At 41.4% G+C, this 20,245-nt stretch overlaps 1 protein-coding gene across 2 annotated transcripts in view; it reads right to left on the bottom strand.

The window, feature by feature from the left end:
- Positions 1-20,245, bottom strand: part of DMC1 (DNA meiotic recombinase 1) — a 53,279-nt gene that overhangs the window by 20,142 nt on the left and 12,892 nt on the right. Inside the window, exons 6-9 of one of the 2 annotated variants that reach the window (XM_025399884.1) lie at positions 16,958-17,010; positions 14,294-14,335; positions 11,890-11,962; positions 837-928 (exon numbers count right to left, since the gene is read on the bottom strand). In XM_025399884.1, coding sequence (XP_025255669.1) covers positions 837-928; positions 11,890-11,962; positions 14,294-14,335; positions 16,958-17,010 — 260 coding nt within the window. The remainder of the gene's footprint in view (positions 1-836; positions 929-11,889; positions 11,963-14,293; positions 14,336-16,957; positions 17,011-20,245) is intronic. The other variant, XM_025399886.1, reaches the window with a different exon arrangement.

The raw sequence follows: 20,245 nt of genomic DNA, 5'->3' as shown, positions 1-20,245 counted from the left end.
AAAAAAAAAAAAAAAAAAAAAAAAAAAATATATATATATATATAAAATATACAAAAATTAGCTGGGTGTGGTGGCACGTGCCTGTAATCCCAGCGACTTGGGAGGCTAAGGTAGGAGAATCGCTTGAAGCTGGGAAGTGGAGGTTGCAGTGAGCCGAGACTGCACCACTGCACTTCAGCCTGAGTGACAGAGTGAGACTCCATCTCAAAAAAAAAAAAAAAAAAAAAATTATTGCATATTCTGCCTTAGCATATATACCAAATGCTACATTATCCAAAAAGAATGTTACTCTTCATTTCAAAGACTAAGAATAATAAATAATTTAAGGGCACTTTATTATCTAAGGACCTACCAGATGATAAAATTTATAGACTGAGTAAATTAATTTAGAGAAAATTAAAATAGAAAAAAAGGCCGGGCGCGGTGGCTCAAGCCTGTAATCCCAGCACTTTGGGAGGCCGAGGCGGGTGGATCACAAGGTCAGGAGATCGAGACTATCCTGGCTAACATGGTGAAACCCCGTCTCTACTAAAAATACAAAAAACTAGCCGGGCGCGGTAGCGGGCGCCTGTAGTCCCAGCTACTTGGGAGGCTGAGGCGGGAGAATGGCGTGAACCCGGGGGGCGGAGCTTGCAGTGAGCCGAGATCGCGCCACTGCACTCCAGCCTGGGAGACACAGTGAGACTCCGTCTCAAAAAAAAAAAAAAATAAATAAATAAATAAAATAAAATAAAATAAAATAGAAAAAAAGTATCAAAATGTTATATCACTCAAGTAGTAAATCAGTGCTGCCAACCTTACGTTGACCCAAGCATCCAACTGCATGGGGCTCTTACTAGTATATGCACGTGCATAAAGTACGTTGTCCAGTACTGCATCATGGTCTACATTGAAGCGATCAGCAATGTCCCGAAGGCGATCTGGACGGCTGGAGTATGCCAAGATTAAGGATCCAATAAATCAATTATAAAAAAGCTTAGACAACCACTACAAAACATAGTATCTTACATAAATTAACAGAGAAGCCAAACAATGTACCTGTGAAAGGTATTCTAGAGGATGCTAGCAACCATTTAAAGTCTATACAAGATTTGTTTTTTCATAAGTGCCTCAACTTACCATAGGTAGTGATAATGGTCACAGAAATGTGGGGCAGTAATGAATTTAACTATTAAATGATCAAATCTTTACAATAACCTTGGAAGCTAGTTTTTATGGCCTATTTTACATTTTACAACATAGGACACTGGCAAACAGAGATTAGGCAAATGACTTGAGCTTATGCAGCAAATCGGTTACAAGAGAAAAACTGGAAACTAAGCTTTGTGAGTCTTTTTGTTCTCAGATCTACAATAGATAATAGACCTATAATAGATAATATCACTGAATTATAATTCAGTAACTGCAAAGTAGATTAATTCACTCTCTTCAAAACCCTCATCTGCTCAATATGAAATAGTTTACTATATCATTAATCATGTGTTATTAAATGATAAATGTGACTACATGAACCAAAGGGTCAAAAAGGTAACTTCAAGGGTCCAGAAGAGAAATATAGACCAAAGGTTTTTTGTTTGCACAGGTTTTCTTTTTCTTTTCAAATCTTACCTGGAAAGTATACAGAGTTTAAAATCTACTTTCTTCTAAAGGAATTGTTAGCTTTTTTTTTTTTTTGAGATGAAGTCTCACTCCCTTGCCCAGGCTGGAGTGCAGTAGCATGATGTCGGCTCACGGTAACCTCTGCCTCCTGGGTTCAAGCAATTCTCCTCCTTCAGTCTCCTGAGTAGCTGTGATTACAGGCGTAAGCCATCATATCTAGCTAATTTTTGTATTTTTAGTGGAGACGGGGTTTTGCCATGTTGGCCAGGCTGGTTTCGAACTCCTGACCTCAAGCGATCTGCCTGCCTCGGCCTTCCAAAGTGCTAGGATTACAGGCATGAGCCACCATGCCTAGCCAGGAGTTGTTAGCTTTCTGAAATTAGCAAATTCATAGGGAAGCAAACTAAGTGCACTTGCAAAGGTATTTTGGAAGAAGCTAATAATCACTTCTATCTATAAACTATAAAGGAGTAATAAACATTTTTTTTTAGGTCTTTGGTGATCCCAACAATATGTCTGAAGTAAAATGAGGTAAAATTAAATGCATGTTTGTGACCTTATTTCACTTTGTTTATAGAGTTTACATAACACTGATCCTAGTATAAGTAACTGTAAATCAAGGACTATTTATAATCTTATTTGTGATGTTTGCAATTAATTTAATAACTGTTTAGTTGAATTGTCGTTAGGATTTCCCAGTCATTTATAGCCTAATGCACTAGATATGTTCTTGTTGTTAGAGCTTTGGTAACGGCCACAAAAATCTTCCATTGCTATTGAGTATACCCAGTAGATGTTTTTGGTGGACAAGTTAAAGACAGGGAATTGGAAGAGTCAATAAAAACATTTTCATCATGTCAGCTTCTACAAATCCCAGACACTATGTTGTGGCAGGCCAGGTCTTACTAATGCAGGCCTCCATAACAACTGTTTCAGCACTGACTGAGTGGTTAAGTTAAATACTAAAAGTTCAAAGTGCCCTTATACAAAGGCTGGAATGTAACAAAAGCCCACCAACAGTTTTGCCCAGGCCTTTCCTGGGTCTTGAAGCATGACAAGTTAACGAAGGAATTCTTAACAGTACCTGTTTAGGATTAAACGAGTTTTATTGGGAGTCTGAAGAACTCCCCAGGTCTCCACAAACAAGTTATTGGGGGTCTGAAGGAGCTCCCCAAACCTCCATGATTTAGCAGGAGACAAGATAAGGGTAATCACTCCAGCACCTGGACCCATTTAGATTAAGTAAATTTACTGAGGCTCCAGAGGAAGGTCTTTAGGATTCAGATCTTAGTTATAGATTAAAAGAAGTTAATCACTTATATCTTTTTTACAAATTTTGTTTTATTTTTTTGAGATAGAGTCTCGCTCTGTTGCTCAGGCTGGAGTCTAGTGGCACAATCTCGGCTAACTGCAACCTCTGCCTCCCAGGTTCAAGTGATTCTCTTGCCTCAGCATCCTGACTAGCTGGGACTATAGGCGTGTGCCACAATGCCCGGCTTATTTTTGTATTTTTAGTAGAGACAATGTTTCGCCATGTTGGCCAGGATGGTCTTCAACTCCTGACTTCAAGTGATCCGCCCACCTTGGCCTCCCAAAGTGACTTATGTCTTTAGATGAATGCACACTCACAAGTAAATATATAGCTGAGAAGGTATATAAGCTCGGGAAGACTTTGTAATTTTGAGTTGGTCTGATGTTATTTTCCAGGTCTTCTCCCTGTAAACAGTTACAGAAACAAAAACTCCCTCCTTTCCCAGTTCATCTGCATCTCATCATCGGGCCACAAGAATAAGCAGCCTGATCCTCGGTTTGGTCTGAGAACAATGTGAACAGGGGTATAAAAATTGGGCTTAAATCCTCAACAAAATACTAGCAAACCAATTCAACAATACATTAAACAGATCATTCATCATGACCAATTGGGATTCATCTCAGGGATGCAAAGATGGTTCAACATACACAAATCAATGTGATATATCATATCAACAGAATGGACAAAAAACATATGATCATTTCAATTGATGCTGAAAAAAGCATTTGATAAAATTCAACATTCCTTTATGATTTAAAAAAAACCTCAAAAAATTGGGCATAGAAGGAACATAACCCAACATAAAAGCCATATACAACAGACCCACAGCTAGTATCATACTGGATGGGAAAAAACTGAAAGTCTTTCCTCTAAGATCTGGAACAAGTATGCCCACTTTCACCACTGTTATTCAACATAGTACTTGAAGTCCTAGCTAGAGCAATCAGACAAGAGAAATAAATAAAGGGCATCCAGATCGAAAAGGAAGAAGTCAAATTATCCTTGTTTGCCTATAATAAGATCTTATATTTGGAAAAATCCAGACTTCACCAAAAAACTGTTAGAACTGATAAACAAATTTAGTAAAGTTGCAGGATACAAAATCAACATACAAAAATCATTAGAATTTCTAAATACCAACAGGGAACAATCTGAAAAAGAAATTTAAAAATTAGGCCGGGCATGGTGGCTCAAGCCTGTAATCCCAGCACTTTGGGAGGCCGAGATGGGCGGATCACAAGGTCAGGAGATCAAGACCATCCTGGCTAACACGGTGAAACCCCGTCTCTACTAAAAAATACAAAAATCTAGCCGGGCGAGGTGGCGGGCGCCTGTAGTCCCAGCTACTCGGGAGGCTGAGGCAGGAGAATGGCGTAAACCTGGGAGGTGGAGCTTGCAGTGAGCTGAGATCCGGCCACTGCACTCCAGCCTGGGCGACAGAGGGAGACTCCGCCTCAAAAAAAAAAAAAAAGAAATTTAAAAATTAATCCCATTTACAATAGCTATGAATAAAATTAAATACCTAGAAATTAACTTAACCAAAGAAGTGAAGGATCTCTAAAATGAAAACTATAAAACATTGATGAAACAAATTGAAGAGGACACACAAAAACCAGAAAGATATTCCATGTTCATGAGTTGGAAGAATCAATACTGTTAAACTGTCCATACTGCACAAAGCAATCTACAGAGTCAATGCAATTCCTATCAAAATACCAATGACATTCTTCAGCGAAATAGAAAAACAATCCCAAAATTTATATGGAATCGCAAAAGACCCAGAATAGCCAAAGCTATCTTGAGCAAAAAGAACAAAACTAAAGGAATCACATAACTTGACTTCAAATTATACTATAGAGCTGTAGTATCCAAAACAGCATGGTATGGGCATAAAAACGGACACATAGACCAATGGAACAGAGGATAACACCCAGAAACAAATCCAAACACCTACAGTGAACTCATTTTCGACAAAGGTGCCAATAACATTGGAGAAAGGACAGTCTCTTCAGTAAATGGTGCTGGGAAAATGGGATATTCATATGCAGATGAATGAAATTAGACATCTATCTCTCATCATATACAAAAATAAAATAAAAATGGATTAAAGACTTAAATCTAAGACCTTGAACTACGAAACTACTAAAAGGAAGCATTGGGGAAACTCTATAGGACATTGGACTGGGTAAAGAAAGATTTCTTTTTTTTTTTTTTTTTTTTTTTTGAGACGGAGTCTTGCTCTGTTGCCCAGGCTGGAGTGCAGTGGCCGGATCTCAGCTCACTGCAAGCTCCGCCTCCCAGGTTCACGCCATTCTCCCGCCTCAGCCTCCCAGTAGCTGGGACTACAGGCGCCCGCCGCCTTGCCCGGCTAGGTTTTTGTATTTTTAGTAGAGACGGGGTTTCACCATGTTAGCCAGGATGGTCTCGATCTCCTGACCTCGTGATCCACCTGCCTCGGCCTCCCAAAGTGCTGGGATTACAGGCTTGAGCCACCGCGCCCGGCCTAAGAAAGATTTCTTGAGTAATACTACACAAGCACAGGCAACTGTGGATATAAAAAATTCCTCTTGAAAGGTTTTAGCCTGTAAATTGTTAAGTACAATGAGCTTTGAGATCCTCTCCAAGGAACCGATGTATCAGTATGTTCAGCTCCCCTGTTCTTTGTTCTCCATTTTAAAGTTTAACTGCCTTGTTCTTCTCGCTTTCTTGCTCCTAGTTTCAGTAAACAGCCTTTTCCACCAGTTCTAATCAGTAGTTCACATCAGTTCCCCTGGTCATCTGTTCTGTCCTGAGTCACCCCTGGTCACCTGCTCTGGCGTGAATCACCTTTAGTCACCTGTTCCTAACCATCCTTCCCGCCAAACTACTCACTCCACCACTCCGACTCATACCCCTGCTCTCTTTAAAATAGCCAATTGGGGCCGGGCATGGTGGCTCACGCCTGTAATCCCAGCACTTTGGGAGGCCGAGACGGGCGGATCACGAGGTCAGGAGATTGAGACCATCCTGGCTAACACAGTGAAACCCTGTCTCTACTACAAATACAAAAATTAGCTGGGCGTGATGGCGGGCGCCTGTAGTCCCAGCTACACAGGAGGCTGAGGCAGGAGAATGGAGTGAACCCAGGAGGCGGAGCTTGCACTGAGTGGAGATCGTGCCACTGCACTCCAGCCTGGGCGACAGAGTGAGACTCCGTCTCAAAACAAAACAAAACAAAACAAAAAAACAATAGCCAATAGGAATTCGCTTAGACTGTGCAGTCCAATCTTAGCCAACAGGGGCATGACACAGCAGTAGGGGCTATCTGAGTCAGGAATAAAAACCCCTTCCCCTCCCTTGTTCAGGTGTGCTCTCACCATTGCTTCATCAGTGAGTCACACCCTTTTATAGAAGTAAAATTGCCTTGCTGAGAAAATATTTCCAAACTATCCATCTGACAAGGGATTAATAACCAGAATATATAAAAAGTTCAAACAACTCTCTATAGGGAAAAAAATTTAATAATCTTATTTAAAAATGGGCAAAATATCTGAAAAGCATTTCTCAAAAGAAGTGTGAAAGGAAAATATCTTGGGTCCCCAAAATCACTAAGGAAAACTCAAACTGGAAACTGCTTATGGCAAACCTGCCTTTCATTCTATTCAAAGTCACTCCTCTGCTCACTGAGATAGATGCATATCTGATGGCCTCCTTTGGAAAGGCTAATCAGAAACTCAAAAGAATGCAACTATTTGTGTCTCACCTATCTGTGACATGGAAGCCCACTCCCCACTTTGCTTAGAGTCTTCCTGTCTTTGCTTCAAGTTGTCCCACCTTTCCAGACTGAACCATTGTTCTTCTTACATATACTGATAGATGTCTCATGTCTCCCTAAAATGTGTAGAACCAAGCTGTGCCCCAACCACCTTGGGCACATGTCGTCAGGACTTCCTGAGGCTGTGTCATGGGTGCTTCCTCAACCTTGGCAAAATAAACTTTCTTTTTTTTTTTTGAGATGGATTCTTGCTCCGTTGCCAGGCTGAAGTCCAGTGGCACAATCTCGGCTCACTGCAACCTCCCTCTCCTGGGATCAAGTGATTACAAAATCCTGCCTCAGCCTCCTGAGTAGCTGGGACTACAGGCACATGCCACCATTCCCGGCTAATTTTTTTTTTTTTTTGTATTTTAGTAGAGACAGGGTTTCACCATGGTGGCCAGGATGTTCTCGATCTCCTGACCTTGTGATCTGCCCACCTTGGCCTCCCAAAGTGCTGGGATTAAAGGTGTGAGCCACTGCACCCGGCCACAAAATAAACTTTCTAAACTATCTGAGACCTGTCTCAGATTTTCTGGGTTCACAGAAGACATACAAACGGCAAATAGCTATATGAAAAGGTGCTCAATGTCATTGATCATCAGAGAAATGCAAATCAAAACTACAATGAAACATCATCTCACCCCAGTTAATATGGCTTTTATAAAAAAGACAGGGAAAAACAAAACCAGGCATGGTGGGTTATGCCTATAATCCCAGCACTTTGGGAAGCCCAGGTGAGAGGACCACTAGAGCTCAGGAGTTGGAAACAAACCTGGGCAACATGGTGAGACCCTGTCTCTACCAAAAAGATACAAAAATTAGCTGGGCATGGTGGCACATGCCTGTAGTCCCAGTTACTTGGGAGGCTGAGGTGGGAGGATCACTTGAGTCCTGGATGTCGAGGGCAGTAGTGATCCATGATCATGTCACTGCACTCCAGCCTGGGCGACAGAGCAAGTCCCTGTCTCAAAAACAAAACAAAACAAAACAATTTAAAATAAAAAAACTTGGGCTTATGCTGAAGGGAAGTTCAGATCATTTATAAATATTTATTAACCAATTATCATATGGAATTAATTACCATATTAACCAATTACCAAGGTAAAGCATTATGGAGGATATAAGGAGTCCTAAGACAACCTATGCCCTAGGTAAATTTAAAACATAATTAAGGAGGCAAAATATAAACATATAAAAAGAAAAATATCAAGAGATAGCAGTGTAAGTATGAGACACCCAAAGAATGAGAACATTCCGATATGGCCCTTGCCACAGTGCCCTGCACCCCCATCCAGCTGTTCTTCTCCACTCTCTCTTGCATATGACTTAACTCCTAACTATTCCTATTGTTCTTAATAAAATCCAATTGCAGGCCGGGCATGGCGACTCAAGCCTGTAATCCCAGCACTTTGGGAGGCTGAGGTGGGCGGATCACCTGAAGTCGGGAGTTCTGTACCAGCCTGACCAACATGGAGAAACCCTGTCTCTACTAAAAATACAAAACTAGTAGGGCGTGGTAGCATGCACCTGCAATTGCAGCTACTCGGGAGGCTGAGGCAGGAGAATCACTTGAACCCGGGAGGTGGAGGTTGTGGTGAGCCAAGATCGTGCCATTGGCCTGGGCAACAAGAGTGAAACTCCGTCTTGGGAAAAAAAAAAATCCAAATTGCCCAAACAGTGGCTGCTAATCTGCAAGAACAATTCTTTCCTCTCTGAGAGGAGAATCATCCTTAATCAATTGTTTCTGAAACCGGCTGAACTCCAGCTGAGCCCCCTATTAAAGCCCTATACAACATTTCACCTTCCTTCCCCAAGTTAAAAGGCTCTTTCAGAGTCTTCTCATGCCTGGCATTTCTGAAAAGGGACTTCTGCAAACAGTTCTCTGTTTTGTTTTCGAAGTGAGTATTTTAGATAGTAAATTCTATAATAGGTCAAGAAGGACAATATTTTCTAAATTGAGTTATTAGGGAAGATTAGAAAAAGCAGACCTTGAAATGACAGCCTTAAATGATTTGTATGATTCAGAAAGACTGTGAGATGGGGATGCAAGGAGCAAATACCCAAGAAAATAGAAATATACCATGCAAAGTTCTCTGTAACCAGCCAAATTAACAGCCAAAAGTAAGAGCAAAATAAAGGCACTTTCAGACATATTAAGGTTCAAAGTTTACCACCTGGATTATATTTCTGAAAGAAATACTTAAATATTATAGCAAAACAAAAATACAGGAAAGAATAACATTTGGGATGCAAGAAACCATAATGAACAAAGAAAACAAAAATCTTTATAGTTAAATCTAAATAACTGCTGATGTACAATGTTTTTAGATTTTTTTTTCTTTTGGTAGAGACAGAGTCTTGCTATGTTGCCCAGGTGAATCATGAACTCCTGGCCTCAAATGATCCTCCTGCCTCAGCCTTCCAAGTAGCTGGGATTTATAGCCACCACACCCGGCTAATTTAAAATTTTTTTCGTAGAGACACTATGTTGCCCAGGCTGGTCTGTGAATTCCTGGCCTCAAGTGATCCTCCTGCCTTGGCCTCCTGAAGTTCTGGGATTACTGGAGAAAGACCAGACATATGTGCAAATTTTGATAACAAAGCATGTTTACAGGCAATGGGATGGACTAAAACGGATTCATCTCTTTGCCTCTAATAGTGACAATGGTGAGTAATAAGCTTGGAGAGGCAGGCTGGGGCTTCACTGTGAATGGCCTTACAAACGTGCATAGGTCTTCTTTGTTATTAAAAATAATTTCCTCTGAATACCTCCTCAAACTAGTATGTTTTTCTTCCTTTCTTTTTTATTGAGATGGAGTTTTGCTCTTGTTGCCCAGGCTGGAGTGCAATGGCACGATCTCGGCTCACCACAACCTCCGCCTCCCGGTTCAAGTGATTCTCCTGCCTCAGCCTCCTGAGTAGCTGGGATTACAGGCATGTGCCACCACGCCTGGCTAATTTTGTATTTTTAGTAGAGACGGGGTTTCTCCATGTTGATTAGGTTGGTCTTGAACTCCTGACCTCAGGTGATTCACCTGCCTCGGCCTCCCAAAGTGCTGGGATTACAGGCGTGAGCCACTGTGCCAAGCCGTCTTCCTTTCATTGGTCAATTTCATACTGCCTCCCTCCCTTATTGTTTATTTACATAAAGCTTCTATCACCTCACCCTATGGCAAATGTTTGCTTGAACTCCTAATTTTGAACTTCAGTGATCTTTCTCAGGCTGTATCCTTAAAATCCATGTGTGTGTAACATTGCTGACAACTCTTTTTGTCTTGAAACTTTCCTTTTGCTTGACTTTTACAACCAGATTTCCTTCTACTTCCTGTCTCTGGATTCCTCATTTTAGTCCTCTTCCTAAATATAAACATACCTCAAAGTTATGTTCTCCATTCTCCTCTCTTCTCTCTCTATAAGTTCTCTTTCCCACTTGGTTAATTCGTCCATATCTCTGGGCCTACCCCTTTCTCAAGCTGAATTCAATATTTCCAGCTGCCATCTGGATATCCTCATGTACATCATATTCAATACATTAAAATGACGGCTGGGTGCAGTGGCTCATGCCTGTAATCTCAGTACTTTGGGAAGCCAAGGTAGGCAGATCGCTTGAGCCCAGGAGTTGGAGATCACCCTGGGCAACCTGGTGAAACCTGGTCTCTACAAAAGATTAAAAAAAACAATTAGCCAGGTGTGGTGGTGTGTGTCTGTAGTTCCAGCTACTCAGAAGGCTGAAGTGGGAGGATCACTTGACCCTGGGAGTTCGAGTCTGCAATGAGTGTAATTGGGCCACTGCACTCCAGTCTGGGGAACAGAGCAAGACCTTGTCTCAAAAAAAGAAAAAAAATTAGGCCCGGTGTGATGGTTCACCCCTGTAATTCCAGCACTTTCGGAGGCCAAGGTGGGTGGATCACTTGAGGTCAGGAGTTCGAAACCATCCCGGCCAACATGGCGAAACTCCATCTCTACTAAAAACACAAAAATTAGACAGGTGTGGAGGTGCACATTTGTAAACTTAGCTACTTGGGAAGCTGAGGTTGCAGTGAGTCGAGACTGCACCACTGCATTTCAGCCTGGGTGATGGAGAAAGACTCTGTCTCAAAAAAAAAAAAGTAAAATTAGTATATTAAAATGAAACATCACCTTTTCTCTGAAACATGATCTTTCCAGTTCTATTGTTAGCATTGCATAACTATTCTCCCAGTATCTAGACAAAAAACCTGAGCGATTTCTCAAACCTCTCTTTCCTTTGTCTACCACCTATAGCCATCAAGTCCTATCAATTTTCCTCTCTAATACTTCTTTTACTTTTCTTTTTATTCTTACCACTTCCAACCTAGATCAAGTTCTCATTACTTGCCTAGAATATTGCTAAAGTATCCAATTTACACCCACCATCTTGTTTCAAAGCCTTTCATGTCTAAGATCCCAATCATCTTTCTAGCCCATATCCTGGAATACCTTATACTTTAATTAAACTGCAATTCTTTCTGTAACCCAAACAGGTTCTGCCTGTTTTCCCTATGAACTTTCACCCCCTTCACACCTTTCCTTCATTTGGGACCATGACTTTCAGTGAGTCAATAATCTTTCAGCCAGGCGCAGTGGCTCACCCCTGTAATCCCAGCACTGTGGGAGGCCAAGGCGGGCAGATCACCTGAGGTCAGGGGTTCCAGACCAGCCTGGCCAACATGGCAAAACCCCATCTCTACTAAAAATACAAAAAAATTAGCCAGGTGTGGTGGCGCATACCTGTAATCCCAGCTACTCGGTAGGCTGAGGCAGGAGAATTGCTTAAACCCGAGAGATGGAGGTTGCAGTGAGCCGAGATCGCCCCACTGGACCCCAGCCTAGGTGACAGAGAGAGACTACGTCTCAAAACAAAAAAAACAAAAAACTTCTAACTATTGAGCAAAATCTTTAGAGAAGTAAGAGAATTCAAAATGAAGATGACATAATTTCCTCTCATGTATTTGTTTTGTCTCATAAACCCATATGAAGAAGTGAAACTTCATTAAATAAAAAGTGATTTGAGAACTTAACCAGTAATTGTTTTCCCTTTAGTTTGTCTCATTACTACTGGTTTACTGGATGACTACAAAGATGGTATATCTCAGACAAACTCTTTAGTGGTAATATTCCTATATCACAATATTATGTTAGCAACTTTAAATAAAAAGGTTACAAAGTATTTTCTGTATCAATGAAGATAATCTTTCCTCCTGGGTAGCCACCAGCTCCTGGAAGTTGAGCTGTCACTAGGAAGCAATTAAAAATTTATATTAATAAGAGTGAATAAACTTTGTACAAATGACTATATAAATACACATGGAATCTGCTGTTGCAGCTCTTTGGTACATTTTACAAAGAGTCATGATCCTTTCGTTTCTAAACAACATGTTATATTTTCATATTACTTAACCAGTGGTGAAATTATAAGTATTCTGCCAGCATAGCCATAATTCTACAAATAATTTCACTATCTTTCACAATGGAAGATATTTGTGAAAGTTAGTTCTCCCAAAGAATGGAAATAAAATTTAAATATTACTAACTTTCTTTTTTTATTTTTCTTTTCTTTTTTTTTTTTTTTTTTGAGATGGAGTCTAGCTCTGTTGCCAGATTGGAGTGCAGTGGCGCAATCTCGGCTCACTGCAATCTCCGCCTCCCGGGTTCAAGCAATTCTCCTGCCTCAGCTTCCCAAGCAGCTGGGTCTACAGGTACGCGCTGCCACGCCCAGCTAATTTTTGTACTTTTAGTAGAGATGGGGTTTCACCATGTTGGCCAGTATGGTCTCAATCTCCTGACCTCATGATCTGCCCACCTTGGCCTCCCAAAGTGCTGGTATTACAGGCTTGAGCCACCATGCCCGACCTACTAACTTTCTTTCTACAAGAAATAGTCACAAATATGGCCGGGCGTGGTGGCTCGTGACTGTAATCCCAGCACTTTGGGAGGCCAAGGTGGGTGGATCATTTGAGGTCAAGAGTTCGAGACCAGCCTGACCAACATGGTGAAACCCTGTCTCTACTAAAAATACAAAAATTAGCCGGGTGTGGTGGTGCATGCCTGTAATCCCAGCTACTCTGGAGGCTGAGGCAGGAGAATTGCTTGAACCCGGGAGGCAGAGGTTGCAGTGAGCTGAGATCATGCCACTGCACTCTAGCCTGGGTGACAGAGCAAGACTCCGTCTCAAAAAAAAAAAAAAGAAAGAAAGAAATAGTCACAAATAGGCATGGTGAAACCCCGTCTCTACTGAAAATACAAAAAAATTTTAAAAAGCCGGGTATGGTGGTGCATGCCTGTAATCCCAGCTACTCAGGAGGCTAAGGCAGGAGAAAAGCTTGAACCCGGGAGGCGGAGGTTGCAGTGAGCCGAGATCACGCCACTGCACTCCAGCCTGGGTGACAGAGCGAGACTCCGTCTCAAAAAAAAAAAAAAAAAAAAGAAATAGTCACAAATACAATTTATGCTATATAACTAATTTAAGTTACCTTTCAATTAATGTATGTCAAATTTTAAAAATGCATTTACTTTTTTTTTTTTGAGACAGATCTCACTTTGTCACCCAGGCTGGAATGCAGTGGCACGATCTTGGCCCACTGCACCCTCCACCTCCCAGGTTCAAGTGATTCTCCCACCTCAGCCTCCCCAGTAGCTGGGATTACAGGCATGTGCAACCAGGCCTAGCTAATTTTTGTATTTTTTGGTAGAGATGGGGTTTCACCATGTTGACCAGGCTGGTCTCAAACTCCTGACTTCGGGAGATCCTACTGCCTCAGCCTCAAACTCCTGACTTCAGGAGATCCTCCTGCCTTGGCCTCCCAAAGTGCTGGGATTACAGGTGTGAGCCACCATGCTCAACTGCAATCACTTTTTATGTAGTAGTAGTTAACATTAAGGAGCTACTTTATACCAGGTATATACATTATTTCATTTACTTTTCAAAACAATCCTAAGATTTGGCACTATCATTATTTGAATTTTATTGGTGGGGGAAATTAGAGAAGTAGAGTAACTTGCCCAAGGTCACACAGCTACTAGTGATAGAACCAGGACTGAAGTCAGGCATTTTGATTCCAGAACTCCTTTCTTAACCACTTTGCCAAGTTCCTTCTCCATAGCCCAAAGAAATGCACAGTAGTGTATTTGTGGAAAAGGAGATACCTTTGGTTATTTTGTTTAAAACAATTTTGTTTTTAAGTCTCTCTTAGGGCCAAATTTACACCATGGAAAGTGAAAGATTCTAGGACTCAATAGATTTTGTGTCACTCTTCTAAAAAAGATATAGAAAAGATGGAATGGGAAAAATTGAGACAGTGTACTCCTCACCAACACATTCATATACCCATTCAACGTCTCTCTATTTCTACTCAGGTGTTCATAGTGTAGCAAATACATCACCTCAAGGATCACACATTCAAAGACCAGCTGTATAACCACGGGCAGTTTACTTAATCTGCCTGTGTTTTAGTTTCCTTGCAAGTATGTTCAGATTATATGAGATTATTTAGAGTATCAGGCACATAGTAGATGTTTGATAAATAATAGCTATGATTATTATCGTTATTGTTGTTATATATCCTTACCACAGAGGGTATGAGAGAGCTGGGTTTTTCCAGTACGAAATTCTGTGAAATACAGAAAAAAAAGATTTAAAAAATGCGTAATTTCTAGATATTTTCATAAAGAATAAAACATGGCCTCAGAGTATTACTGTTTTCTTTTTCTTTTCCAACTGACACATCTTACTTGTAAAGTATCTCGGGTGTTATTTTTTTTTTTTTTTTTGAGACAGAGTCTTGCTCTGTCACTCAGGCTGGAGTGCAGTGGCACGATCTTGGCTCACTGCAACCTCCGCCTCCCGGGTTCAAGCGATTCTCCTGACTCAGCCTCCTGAGTAGCTGGGATTACAGGTGCCTGCCACCACGCCTGGCTAGTTTTTGTATTTTTAGTAGAGGTAGGGTTTCAACATATTGGCCAGGCTGGTCTCAAACTCCTGAACTCAGGTGATCCGCCCACCTCAGCCTCCCAAAGTGCTGGGATTACAGGCATGAGCCTGTATTTGTTTAATATAAATTAATTTTTTTTTTTTTTTTTTTTTGAGACGGAGTCTCGCTCTGTCGCCCAGGCTGGAGTGCAGTGGCCGGATCTCAGCTCACTGCAAGCTCCGCCTCCCGGGTTCCCGCCATTCTCCTGCCTCAGCCTCCCGAGTAGCTGGGACCACAGGCGCCCGCCACCTCGCCCGGCTAATTTTTTGTATTTTTTAGTAGAGACGGGGTTTCACCGTGTTAGCCAGGATGGTCTCGATCTCCTGACCTCGTGATCCGCCCGTCTCGGCCTCCCAAAGTGCTGGGATTACAGGCTTGAGCCACCGCGCCCGGCCTATAAATTAATTTAAACCAAGTTTTCCTTAGTTGTATAAATTAAAGTTTAAGACCCTACCACATGGGGTAAAGTGAAGTGACTCACACCTGTAATCCCAGCACTTTGGGAGGATGAGATGAATGGATCACTTGGGGTCAGGAATTTGAGACCAGCCTGGCAAACCCCATCTCTACCAAATATAAAACAATTAGCTGGGCATGGTGGCTCATGCCTGTAATCCTAGCACTTTGGGAGGCCAAGGCGGGCAGACTGCATGAACTCAGGAGTTTGAGACCAGCCTGGGCAACATGGTAAAACGCCATCTCTAGTAAAACATAAATAATTACCTGGGTGTGGTGGCGTGCACCTGTAGTCCCAGCTACTTGGGAGGCTGAGGCAGGAGAACTGCTTGAACCTAGGAGGCAGAGGTTGCAGTGAGCCGAGATCAGGCCACTGCACTCCAGCCTGGGCGACAGAGCAAGACTCCACCTCCAAAAAAAAAAAAAAAAAAAAAATTTAGCCAGGCATGGTGGCAGGTGCCTGTAATCCCAGTTACTCAGGAAGCTGAGGCAGAATTGCTTGAACCCAGGAGGCAGAGGTTGCAGTGAGTCAAAATTGCACCACTGCACTCCAGCCTGGGAGACAGAGCAAGACTCCATCTCCAAATAAATAAATAAATAAAGTAAAATACCCTACCACAGGAAAGAAAGCCTGGGGCTCCCCTACTGAACTGAGGTCCTCAAAGGGGAGCTGAAGTAGTCTCAAATTGGTGCCATCCCCTAGTTACCAGCAAAAGCAAATTCTTTCTGGAGGAAAACTTTCCTACTTACCAGTCCAGGTCCATTGAACTCTCATAGATTAAAATCAAACAATAAGCTCAGAAACACCAATAAATACAGAAGAAGGTAAGCCACTAAGACTGAGTCAACAGAAATAATGAAAACCAGATTTAGTGCCCAAGTCAACAGAAAAAAACAACAAAAAACAGATTTACTTATCCAAGGATAGCAAATACTGGAATTCCCAGATGTGACACACAGTGTAGCTATGCCTGAATTGCTTTTTAAAAATAGACAATAGGATAGGTGCAGTGGCTCACGCCTGTAATCCCAGTACTTTGGGAGCTCAAGGTGGAAGGAATGCTTGAGTCCAGGAGTTCAAGAGCATCTTGAGCAACATAACGAGACCTTGTATCTATTATTTTTTTAAAAAAGATAGAAGATATAATCAGGGAAGAGAGAATCTAGTCTCTATGTTCATGGAACATTATTGCCTATAAATAAAATCAGCCTCATTATTCAATTACCTTTTGAACAAATAAGTGAAAAAAATCTATTATTGGCTCAGTGGCTCACGCCTATAATCCCAGCACTTTGGGAGGCCAAGGCGGGTGGATCACGAGGTCAGGAGATCAAGACCATCCTGACTAACACAGTGAAACCCCATCTCTACTAAAAACACAAAAAAATTAGCCGGGCGTGGTGGTGGGCGCCTGTAGTCCCAGCTATTCGGGAGGCTGAGGCAGGAGAATGGCGTGAACCCAGGAGGCGGAGCTTGCAGTGAGCCAAGATCGCACCACTGTACTCCAGCCTGGGCCTGGGCGACAGAGCGAGATGCCATCTCAAAAAAAAAAAAAAAAAAATCTATTATCTTCTATAAGAATCACAAAAGATGAAAAATGTCAATAAGAACCATCTGTTAATGTTGGTATATATTTTCGTTGCAGTACAGAATGATCTCACATTACGATAATTGAGATTTTATAATTTCCAAAATAGTTACAATTTATTGTTGGTTGTTTATTTAATTATATGTGTATGTATACACATAGATGTGTGTGTGTGTGTATAAAATTTCATTTAACAAAATATTATGGTTCTACCTACCTCCAAAAGCTTCTGTAATTGCCATGCTTTCAATTCCACCTCCTAGCAACTTACTAGAAATAGAAAGAAAGCATTAGTAACAGGAACAGAAATAGAAATATTAAGGGAGGAGAAAGTATTCATATCATTAGTATCCTTCCTATCTATCTATCTATCTATCTATCTATTCTATCATCTACCTATCTATCTACAGAACATGAACAGCAATTCTTGGCTGAACAAATAGCATGCCACTTGCTCAGATCACAGGTTCTATTGTGTACGGGCAAGTGGAACAGCAAAACAAATGATAAACCCTATTGTTCTTACTTCAATAGTGAATGGGGCCTGGGAATACTGCATGCTGTAGGCTTAACAAATAATAATAAAAAAATTCTTTTAAGAAAAAAATTTAAAAATAGTAAATGTGTTAGCAAGGCCTTGTGTCTTACTAGTCTTTAGAATCGAATTGAGTTACAGATCATCTTAGTTATTATTATTATTTATTATTACTATTATTTTTTGAGACGGAGTCTTGCTCTCACCGAGGCTGGAGTGCAGTGGCATGATCTTGGCTCACTGCAGCCTCTGCCTACCAGGTTCAAGAGATTCTCCTGCCTCAGCCTTACAAGTAGCTGGGATTACAGGTGCCTGCCACCACGCCCGGCTAATTTTTGTATTTTTAGTAGAAACGGGTTTCACCATATTGGCCAGGTTGGTCTCGAACTCCTGACCTCAGGTGATCCGCCTGCCTTGGCCTCCCAAAGTGCTGGGATTACAGGCATAAGCCACCATGTCTGGCCCATCTTAGTTATTAATTGGGTATTTAATATTGTGCTGGAACTATGTTTCTAAAGTCAATTGAATTTTCAATGTTTTTTCTTTTTCTTTTTTGAGACAGGATCTTGTTCTGTAGCCTGACACAGGGCTAATTTTTTATTTTTTGTATGGCTGGGGTCTTGCTATGTTGCCCAGGCTGGTCTCAAACTCCTGAGGCTCAAGAGATCTGCCCACCTTGGCCTTCCAAAGTAGTAGGATTATAGACATGAGCCATCATGCCCAGCTTCAATTTTTAATATACTGGAAAACATATGAAAAACAGGTATTAGGAAAATCCAGTGATTGTCATTGTGGTCAGGTTATCTCACATAAACTAAATTTTATGGAGAACCTTCAGAATAGTAAATGTTCAAAAATGTTGTAGGTAATGCTAGCAGTTAGAAGAATAACTGTCAGATTTTGACAGCATATATTTAATTGGTAACCCAATGTTGTAGTGCATTTAAAGTTCTGAATATGAAAAGGCCTAAATTTAAGTCATGATCACATTCATTCATTAAATGAAACACATATCAATTGTGTTAATTGTGCTAAGACCTGGTAGGGGCACTTTAAAAACCTTGTACGTAGTCTCTATTAGTATGGCTTTTTGGGATATGATCACAGGTCAGACAAAAATTTAAGATATATAGATAATCCAATAGATTTACATTTACATAGTTTAAGAGAGCAATTTAAATGTAAATTTAAACAATGTTGGAAGTTATCCACAAATTTAGTGAGGGCTGCAGACTTCAATGAGGAAAAGAAAAATCTAGATAGTGACCTGCACAACTTAAATCTAAAGGACATGGGCTAAGCGATCAACCCATTTGGAGGGAATACACTTGGAGATCTCACAGGCCCAGCAACTATTTTTTTTTCTTCAACTTTTACTTTAAATTCAGGGGTACATGTGCCAGATGTGCAGGTTTATTACATAGGTAAACTTGTGCCACGGTGGTGGGGCTAGCAACTATTGAGAAAAATTACCCTGGAAAGCTATGGAAAAGCTCTGGAAAACCCCAGACATAATTTCTTGTTGATATGTAATCTCAATCAGCTGAAAAGGTAACCCCAAAATTTACCTGTGAGGATACCCCAAATTATTTGGGATAACACAACTGTTTCCTTTTTGAGACTCAGGAAAAATTAGAATTCAGTATAGAAATAGTGTTTTTTAAATACAGTGAGATTTAAAAATAGAGACACAAATCAAACACACAGATTACTATTTTCATATTAAATTTGGCAATATGGGCATGGTGGCTCATGTCTGTAATCTCAGCACTTTGGGAGGCCGAGGCAGGTGGATCGCTTGAGCCTGAGAGTTCAAGACCAGCCTGGATAACATGGCGAAATCCAGTCTCTACAAAAAATACAAAAATTAGCCAGGCATGGTGGCCTGTGCCTGCAGTCCCAGCTACTCAGGAAACTGAAGTGGGAGACCTCACGTGGAGCCCAGAGAGGTCAAGGCTGCAGTGAGCCGTGATGGAGCCACTGCATTTTAGCCTGGGTGACAGAGTGAGACCTTGTCTCAAAAAATAAAATAGAATATAAATAAATAAATAAATAAATTTGGTAATAACCTGTGCATATTTGCTATTTGAGACCTTTTAACATTTAAGATAATTTGACCTTTTTGTAATGGATTGGCCTCTGACTGATTAAATGGTACATTCCTGCAATTTTCAAGTGGATAACTAATTTTATAAACAGTATTTGAACGTTTAAGGGTGCCTACAACTCACTATACTTCTAAATTTATTTGAGTTACAAAAGATATTTAGGTAATTGGGAAGATTTTGCTGTTAATAATTAGACAAAGTTCTTTTTTTTTTTTCCTTTTTTCTTTTGAGACAGAGTCTCGCTCTGTGGCCCAGGCTGGAGTGCAGTGGCGCAATCTTGGCTCACTGCAACCTCTGCCTCCTGGGTTCAAGCAATTCTCTGCATCAGCCTCCCGAATAGCTGGGATTACAGGCACCCACCACCATGCCCGGCTGATTTTTGTATTTTTTTTTTTTTTTTTTTTTTTTGAGACGGAGTCTCGCTCTGTCGCCTGGGCTGGAGTGCAGTGGCCGGATCTCAGCTCACTGCAAGCTCCGCCTCCCGGGTTCACGCCATTCTCCTGCCTCAGCCTCCCGAGTAGCTGGGACTACAGGCGCCCGCCACCTCGCCCGGCTAGTTTTTTTGTATTTTTTAGTAGAGACGGGGTTTCACCATGTTAGCCAGGATGGTCTCGATCTCTTGACCTCGCGATCCGCCCGTCTCGGCCTCCCAAAGTGCTGGGATTACAGGCTTGAGCCACCGCGCCCGGCCGATTTTTGTATTTTTAGTAGAGACGGGGTTTTGCCATCTTGGCCAGGCTGGTCTTGAACTCCTGACCTTGTGATATACCCGCCTCAGCCTCCCAAAGTGCTGGGATTACAGGCGTGAGCAACCACACCTGGCCGACAAATAAAGTTCTTAGAGAAAATACAATACATTAAA

This window comes from Theropithecus gelada, chromosome 10 (genome assembly GCF_003255815.1).
Source record: "Theropithecus gelada isolate Dixy chromosome 10, Tgel_1.0, whole genome shotgun sequence".
NCBI lineage: Eukaryota > Metazoa > Chordata > Mammalia > Primates > Cercopithecidae > Theropithecus > Theropithecus gelada.
This window is presented reverse-complemented; position numbering and strand designations above follow the sequence as displayed.